The sequence below is a fragment of the Alligator sinensis genome, unplaced genomic scaffold, assembly GCF_000455745.1.
Source record: "Alligator sinensis unplaced genomic scaffold, ASM45574v1 scaffold184_1, whole genome shotgun sequence".
NCBI lineage: Eukaryota > Metazoa > Chordata > Crocodylia > Alligatoridae > Alligator > Alligator sinensis.
Window position 1 is genome coordinate 413,789 of NW_005842983.1, and position 8,386 is coordinate 422,174.

Sequence of the window (8,386 nt, forward strand, 5' to 3'; positions counted from 1 at the left end):
GGGTGCCATGCCATGCCAGGGGGGGGCTGGGCAGCTTGGGCCACGGGGCTGACGCTGGCCCCCACAGGTGCCGGGGTGGAGGAGTCGCATAGCCTGTCCTACCACTACACGGCCACCTACGACGCCGGGGGCCTGCGGGAATTCTGGGCGGCGGGAGCACTGGATGGGGCCCCTATCGACCGCTATGACCGCGCCGCCCGCGCCAAGCTGCCTGCCCAGCCCTGGATGCGGGATGGGCTGGAGCCTGACTACTGGCGCCAGGGCGGGATCTCCCGTGCTGCCAAGGAGGCCTGGTTCAATGATGCCGTGGCCACGCTCCAGCGCCGAACCAACCGCTCCCAGGGTATGTGGTCCTGGGCCCTGAATCTCCTAGCCTCTCCCCAACAGAGTCCTTATGGCTCCAACCCCATGTCTCCCCGTCCTCTGCCCTGTGTCCCGCTTTGGCCCAACTCCATCCCCCTGTGGCCCTTACTCTGTATCTCCCTCCCGCCGTGGCTCTGACCCCCCATGTCTATGTCTCTGCCCCTGAGTAGCTCTGACCTCATCTCCCACCCCCCATGTCTTTGCCTTGTGTCCCCCATGGCTCTGCCCTCAAAGCCCTCAATCATGTCACTGACCCTGTGGTTGTGGACTGCAGGCACGCTGCAGTGGCAGCACGGCTGTATGGTGGAGCCTGGCGGGCTGGTCCGGGGCTGGTACCAGTTTGCCTATGATGGTGCTGACTTCCTCCTCTTTGACACTGACAACGAGCGCTGGCTGGCGTCGTCCCGCTGGGCCGAGGTCACACAGCGCCGCTGGAGTGCCCAGCCCGACTTCAGCCGCCACGTGCAGCGCTACCTGACTGATGCCTGCGTGGAGTGGCTGGGCCGTTTCCTCCACAGCCGGCGTGCCTGGGTCAGCCGCCACGGTATGTGGCGGCACGGGGCTGGGGGCATGGGGATTGGCCCCGGTGCCCAGACACCTTGGTTCGTGGCTGTATTCCCAATGGCCGTGGGTGTTCGCAGCGCCTGGGACCAGGGTATGGGGCAGGGAGAAGGGTTGAGGATTCCCCCCACAGCCCCGGACTCCTGGGTCCTGTGCTCCCCTCCGCGACTGTGGGCCACCAGCCGGTGTTCCCTGGGTGGGCCCAGGATGTGGGCAACAGGCAGCCGGGCGGATGGGGGATCTCATGCCCTCTTTCTCCCACCCCAGCTGCCCCACAGGTGCAAGTCTGGTCTCACCCGGCCCGGGAGCAGCCAGGGTGGCTGGCACTGACCTGCCTGGCTGGGGGCTTCCCCACAGCAGCCGTGAAGCTGGGCTGGCACCAAGGCAACACCACGCTGAAAGGGGTTCTAGCGGGGCTGGGCGCGCTGCCCGCTGGTGACGGCAACTTCCAGCGTCGGGGCCAGCTGCTGGTGCCCGCTGAGCAGGCCCAGGGGGTGCGGTGCCAGGCCAGTCATGGGGACCTGGCAGCTCCGCTTGAGGCTGCCTGGGGTAAGAGACATTGCCTCCTATCACCCTCCCAGCTCCGCTCCCTCTTGACCCGCAGTCCCCTGCCCCCCAGCCTGACCAGTGCCCCTCAGTCCCAAACCGCAGCCCCCTGCCCCCCCAAACCTGACTGGTGCCCCCTCACTCCCAACCCGCAGCCCCCTGCCCCACTCCCAGCCCCATCAGTGCCCTCACTCCTGACCTGCAGCCCCCCCCCTACCTTGCCTCTTCCTGTAGACCCCGCTACTCAGCCCTGTGCTCCCAGGCTGCCCCTCTCCCACTGCTGGGGTCTTACCTATTGCCCTGCCCTGGGACCCCATTGCCTTGTGCCCCCCACTGCTCCCTGCCAGGACCCCACCATCCTGCATGCCTTCCCTCCCAGCTAGGCTACCCCCTGCCCTGCTCCAGCTTCTCACCCCTGCCTCTCTCTCCCCCCAAGAACCCCCAGCACCCAGCATAGCCAGTGTCAGCCCTTGGGCCGTAGCAGGACTGATGCTGGTCGGGGTCTTGGTGCTAGGTGTAGCCCTGCTGCTCTGGAAGAGACGAGGTGAAGTTGGGGGGACAGCCATGGAGACCTCCGCTTGGGCCCTGGGGCTGTGAGGAGGGGGCTGCAAGGGGTGACGGGCCTAGGGTGGTGGCTGGGGAGCCCTTTCCTTCCTGACCTCCCTCTGCAGCCCTGGAGCATGGGGGTGGCATGGTGGAGATTGAGGGCACAGGCCTGCGACCCATCCTGAAATGGGTTGTTAGGAGTGGGGGGGAAGGGGGCTGAAAACAGCCACAACTTGTGTCCTGAGTCTCACCCCCCTGCAGCCTCCAGAAACGACACGAGTTCCATGGATTCCCTGGTATCTGGTAAGAGACGGGAACCCCCCATTGCCTCATCCCAGGACCCCTGTCCCCGTCCCCTATGGTGGGGACATCCCCAGCCTGCCCCCATGAGACCCCCCCAAATCTGGGGGGGTGGTCAGGATGGGTCTCTGGACTAACCCGGGTTCTTCCCTCTCCCAGACCCTGTAAACTCTGGGGCCAGCTGAGCCGAGGCTGGGGTAAGTTCCCCTAAATGTCACCCCCACAAGCTCCACAAATTCAAGCCATGCCCTCCTTTTTTGCATGGAGCAGGCCTGCCCCCTCGTGGCCACATTGGGTATTACACCCCCCCACCAATCCACAGCTGTTCACCCAGTCCTGCCCAGTATGGGGTGGAGGGCTGGCCGCCCACCTTGGAGCCTCTTGGGGCACCCTCCATCCTACATCTTTATTTTTTTTCCAACAACAGACCATCAGTTTTCCTAGCAGGACTCCTGGGTCGCAGCTGCCTTCCAGTGACCTGTGGCCGCTGGTGTTGCTGTCCTTGCTTTGGTTGACAGGGTACCCCCTCCTCACTCGGAGCCAGACCGCCCCAGCCAAGGCCTTTTTGGGGGAAGGGGTCCCGGCTCGCTCATCATTGCCCAGATGTTGTCATTGCCCAGCTGTTGCTGTGGCTTTGCTCTGGGCTCCTGGCATCCACCTGCGCGAGGAGTGATGAGACTAACACGAATAATAATGGATAATTCATTTAAATGAGGTGGGTGTGTCAGTCTGTCTGTGTCAGGGGACTTCAGGAGAGGTCACTTCCTAGTAGGAAAACCCAATGGGATGATTACAAGGAAGCTCCCCTTGGGGCTGGCTTGGGTTTGATGCCCCACAAGGGGAAAGAGCCCTGGCCCAAGGCCCTGGGGCCAGGCCCCTGCCCCACCAGGGCTCCATCTTGAGTCTCAAAGCATCTGTGGCCAGTTCAGAGGTTTATTTAGCAGAGGGTGGGAGGGAATCCACAGCCCCTGCCAGTTGGCCCCTTCCTCCAGACCACCCCCCACACCAGCATCACAGGGTGCAGGGAGGACTCGGATCTATTCACCAGCCAGATCTCCCCACCCCTTCTCCCTCTGCTTGGCACCTGGGTCTGTACTGCAGTAAGCAGGGGCTTCTGCCTCTCAGCAGACTCAGGCAAGGGGCATCAAATTTTCCAACCTTCCTGGGGCCGCTGGAAATGAGATCTGAGGGTTCCTGCCCCCTGACCCATTGCACCTGCTTTGGTGGGGAAACAGGCCTTGCTACAGCTTGTGCAGGTATCGGCGATACCCAGGGCTGGTGGGGAAGGCTAAGAGTGGCAACAGAGCCTATGTCAGGGCCCTAGTTCCTGGGGATGGTGGGATGTACAAGGGTATCAGGCCCAAGAGCCAGGACACGTGTCAAGAATAGAGTCCCAGGAAGTACCCCAGTGTCCTGGTGCTCAGCCCTGCCACCCTGCGCTCTCTTCCCCTAACCCCACTACTCCCCTGGAGCTGGGGAGAGGACCCAGGAGCCCTATGTCCCAACCCCATCCCCTGCTCTAAGCCAATCCCACCACTCCCTGGGACAGGGGGGCAAGGCCACCCCTCCAGCCCACCCTCCGTTGCCAAGACTCACAGCAGCTATTCCAGGGGGTGGTAGAAGTGGGTGTATCCCTCTGGTGTCCCCCTGGTGGTCACATGGCTCCCAATAGCCACTCCCAGTGGTGTCCTTCAGGTACCCTGGTAACCTCACAGCTCAGGGTAACATCATTCCAAAGCCTCCTGGTGACATCACAGCTCCCAGCAGCATTACTCTGGTGCTCCCTGGTGGCAGCACAGCTCACGGTGGCACCATTCCAAAGCCCCTGGTGACATCACAGCTCATTCAGATGTCATTCCACAGCAGACTGGTGCCAGCACAGCTCTCATCATATCATTCCAGCACCCGTTGGTGACATCAAAGTTCATAGCGATGTCATTCTGGCACCCTCTGGTAGTACCACAGCTCATGGTGGGGTATCATTCTGGTGCCCCAGGTGACATCATAGCTCCCAACAGCATCATTCTAGTGCCCCCTTGTGGCAGCACAGCTCATGGCAATGTCATTCCAAAGCTCCTGCTGTTGTCAGTTTACGGTGACATCGTTCTAGCACCCTCTGGTGACATCACAGCCCATAGTGATCTAATCCTGCTGCTCTCTGGCGCCAGCAGAGCTCACGGTGTCATTCTAGCCACTCCTGATGGCAACACAGCTCATAGCGATGTTAATCTAGCACCCCGTAATGACATCACAGCTCTTGGTGATGTCATTCCAGCACCCCCTGGTGGTAGCACAGCTCACAGGAATGTCATTCTGGTCCCCCTGGTGTCAGCACTGCTCCATGAGTAGCTGGTGGGGGCCAGGGCTGGCTCAGAGTGGGCGCTGGCGGGCATGCACGCGGAGGTGGGCAGTGAGGTGGGAGCTGTGGCGGAAGCGCTTGGGGCAGGTGGTGCAGGCAAAGGGCTTCTCGCCTGTGTGGATGCGCCGGTGCCCGGCCAGTGTGGAGCCTTTGCTGAAGGCCTTGCCGCACTGCGGGCAGGGGTAGGGCTTCTCGCCCGTGTGCACGCGCCCATGCTGCAGCAGGTCAGAGCTCTGGGCAAAGCGCTTCCCGCAGTCCGGGCAGGGGTAGGGGCGCTCGCCGCGGTGCAGGCGCCGGTGGGTGAGCAGGTTGGAGCTACGGGAGAAGCCGCGCCCACAGTCAGGGCACACATAGGGCTTCTCCCCAGTGTGCACGCGGCGGTGGGCGCCCAGGTCTGAAGCCTGGCTGAAGCGCCGAGGGCAGTCGGGGCAGCGGTGGGGGCGCTCGCCCGTGTGGATGCGCTGGTGCTTCACCAGCACTGAGGTGTCCCCAAAGCGCTTGCCGCAGTCTGGGCAGGGATATGGGCGCTCGCCTGTGTGCAGGCGCCGGTGCGTGCGCAGGTTGGAGCCGCGCAGGAATCCACGTCCGCACTCAGGGCACCGGAAGGGCTTATCACCTGCGTGGATGCGCTGGTGTGCTAGCAGGTTGGAGCGCCGTGAGAAGTGCTTCCCGCACGCTGGGCACAGGTACGGCTGTTCAGCGGCAGCCCCGGATGGGAGTGGCTGGGGCCCTTCCACCCTCTCCTGCTCTACGCACTGCTGCTGACCCTGCTGTTCTGCCCCTGGTTCCCCTTGCACCGTGCTCAACTCACTCTCCTCACTCTGTTTCTTCAGCTCTGTGCCCTGGTGACACCCCTCCATCCCTGAGCCCTGGCTCTCCCTTTCTGGTTCTATGACCCGGTCCAGACCCACTGGCTCCTGGCCCAGCTCACTTCCCTGCTTCCCCACCTCTTTTCCAGCTCCTGCTCCCGTCTCGGTCCCATCCCGATGCCCACGGCAGTGCCGAGTGAGGGTGGAGCTCCGGGCGAAGGTGGCGCCGCAGTGGGGGCAGCGGTAGGGGCGCTCGCCTGTGTGGCCCCGCAAGTGGGTGACGAGGGTGGAAGCCAGGCCGAAGGTGGCATCGCAGTGCAGGCAATGGTATGGGCGCTCCCCAGAGTGGCCGCGCTGGTGCTGCACCAGGTCGGAGCTGTGCCGGAAGCCCCGGCCACAATCGGGGCAGGGGAAGGGGCGGTCGCCCACGTGGCGCCGGCTGCGGTGAGCTTCCAGTGCGGCGGCAGCTGCGAAGGCCTCCTGGCAGTCGGGGCAGGCGTAGGGCCTCTCACCTGTGTGCAGGCGCCGGTGCTTGGCCAGAGACGAGCTCTGGGAGAAGCGGCGCCCACAGTCCCCGCAGTCATAGGGCTTCTCGCCCGTGTGCACACGCCGGTGCGTCAGGTAGTTGGAGCTGGCGGCGAAGCGGCGCCCGCAGTCCCCGCAGGCATAGGGCCTCTCACCCGTGTGCAGGCGCTGGTGCTGGGCCAGGTGCGAGCTCTGCCCGAAAGCCTTCCCGCAGTCTGGGCACATGTGGGGCTGCCGGGGGGACTTCGTCTGGCACAGTCCACCAGCCGCATCCATCTTGATCTCCATCATGCCTGGGGACAAGTAGAGGCAGCATGGGGCTCTGGGGCTTCCTCTCTGCACTGTGCCACCCGTCCACCCTAGGGCTTCTCAAAGCTTCGCCTGTGTTTCCTCCTTTTCATATTCTATTCCCACCCTGAGTCTTAGACCCATTCGTGGTCCAGAGCCATGTGGGGGTTTCTAGTGCCCTGGCCTCTGCTCTCTCCCCCTTCCACAAGGGCATCAAGACTGGGGCAGACCCATGGTGCATCACCATCTTTGACTGTGGCAGGTGATATGATAAAGGGAGAGCACTGAGCTGGATCTATCTACCCCCATTCAAAACCCTCCTGGTACTTACTGCTTCTGGGGTGAGAGATGCCCAAGGAAACATCTCCAACCCTCTTGTTCAGCAGCCATTAACAGACTGGTCCTCTATGAGTTCATCCAGGCCCTGGCTCCACTCTCTGTCTACACCCTCTCTGGGGGCAATGAGTCCCACATGCTAACGATGCGTTGCATACAAAAAAGTCCTTGTTCTTGTTAAGTTAAAATCTGTCTCTTGCTCATTGCTGTGGGTGCCCCCTGGTTCTAGTCTTCTGGGGCTTGGGGAGCAACAGGTCCCTGCTCACTTGGTCCTTTAGGTTCCTACGGGCTGTCTTTGGGTTTATCCAGGGAAGCAGCTCTGCCCCCCTTGCCACGCCAGCACGGAGCAGCACCCTTGAAAGGAGCTTGCGGCACCCCTGAGGGCTGAGGATCACCAAGCTGGAGACTGGGGTGGGTGGGTGCGGAGCCGTAACGATGGCTCCATCGGGGAAACCTGTGGGCACTGGTCCCAGCACTTGCATATTTGTCCAGAGTGAGGACAGACAGGCTGCCGTTCTGGGATGGGGACGGACGGACAGACAGACAGGCTGGTCTCCCGGGATGGGGACAGAAACAGCCTGGCATCCCGGGGTGGGGATGGACAGACTGGCAACCCCAGCACGGGACAGAGACCCAGAATCCAAGGATGACGACAGACAGACAGACAGCCCCCCCATCCCAAAGGGCACCGGGTTAACCCCTTCCTCACCTGCGCCATCATCTCTCAGGATGTCGGTGTCCCTGCAGTGCGGGGGGCCCGGCTCAGCCCCCAGCTCCATCCTCAGGCTGTGCCAGGACGGGGCCAGGAGTCCTGCCTGGGGGAGGAGAGGACGGCGCAGGTCAGAGCCGGGAGACAGCGGGCAAGTGGTGTTACCGCGGCCCCTGCCCGTGCACAGGGTCCGGTGCAGCTGGGGGGCTGGGAGGAGTCTCAAGGGGAGCAGCAGGGAGGGGCTGGGGGGTGCGAGCCTGGGGGCTGCAGGGGTCTGGGGAGGACTGGGCTGCCGGGGGTCTAAGCCTGGGCAGCGGGAGGGGGCTGGGGCAGTAGGGAAGGGTGGGGGCAGCAGGGGTCAGGGGCTCTCCCCACTGGTGATGCGAGGCGGATGAGGAGGTACCGCCCCCTCCCCTCAACAATGGTATTACCCGCGGTGTCCCCGGAGGGGTGTGTGGGCCGTACCACCCTCTCGCTGGGGGGGGATGCTTAGTGGGACCTCCCCGCAGAGGAGCCTGCGGAACATACCACACCCCTTCATTAGGGGGAAATCTTGTACACCCCTCCTGCTGCTCCTCATAGCATTGTCCTCTAGGCCTGCGCAGAAGCGGGTGGGTCATACCATTCCACCCTCCAACGGGGGGGGCAAGCTCTCTCCTGATCGCAATGGCGCGTGCTACTGAGCTTCCGGAGGAGCCTGCGGAGCATACCGTCCTTGCAAGGATCCTTGCAAGGGGGATGGGATTCTTCTCTCCCCCTCCCGGCGGGTCATACCATTCCTTCTCCAAGGGGGACAGATTCCCTCCCATCTGTTCTCAGTGGTATTTTCCTGCCGGGCAGCATGTGGTTTAGCCCATCTCTCTCACCTGCAGGGGGAATTATTCTCCCCCTCCCTTTTTCTCCTAATGGTGTTTCCTTCCATCTCAGGCTGCTGCACAGCCTCTGGGTTATACCAACCCTTTGGTCGGGAGGGGTGGAATAATTCCCCTTGTTATTTCCTCTTAATGGTCTGCCCCTGTGTGTATAGGGAGCAGGAGGGGGGCC

At 62.9% G+C, this 8,386-nt stretch overlaps 2 protein-coding genes across 5 annotated transcripts; one reads left to right on the forward strand and one right to left on the reverse strand.

Moving 5' to 3' along the window:
* The first annotated feature begins 6 nt into the window (after positions 1–6).
* On the forward strand, positions 7–3,868 carry LOC102384475 (class I histocompatibility antigen, F10 alpha chain-like). Its single transcript, XM_025192870.1, has 7 exons — positions 7–343; positions 638–907; positions 1,192–1,473; positions 1,907–2,014; positions 2,278–2,319; positions 2,476–2,513; positions 2,744–3,868. Exons 1-6 carry the CDS (start codon positions 13–15, stop codon positions 2,499–2,501), a joined length of 1,059 nt encoding a protein of 352 aa, XP_025048655.1. The 5' UTR covers positions 7–12; the 3' UTR covers positions 2,502–2,513; positions 2,744–3,868.
* A 184-nt stretch (positions 3,869–4,052) lies between these two features.
* LOC102377453 (zinc finger protein 771) lies at positions 4,053–8,190 on the reverse strand. 4 transcript variants are annotated; one of them, XM_025192866.1, is made up of 3 exons: positions 8,117–8,190; positions 7,343–7,448; positions 4,053–6,302 (listed from the first exon to the last, which is right to left on the reverse strand). In XM_025192866.1, the coding sequence occupies exons 1-3, from the start codon at positions 8,183–8,185 to the stop codon at positions 4,687–4,689; spliced, it is 1,791 nt and encodes a 596-aa protein (XP_025048651.1). In that variant the 5' UTR covers positions 8,186–8,190; the 3' UTR covers positions 4,053–4,686. The 4 variants fall into 4 exon arrangements, with proteins under 4 accessions (XP_025048651.1, XP_025048653.1, XP_025048652.1 ...); XM_025192868.1 differs by lacking the exon at positions 8,117–8,190 and adding an exon at positions 7,871–7,985; XM_025192867.1 differs by lacking the exon at positions 8,117–8,190 and adding an exon at positions 7,774–7,891.
* Between the last annotated feature and the right edge of the window lie 196 nt (positions 8,191–8,386).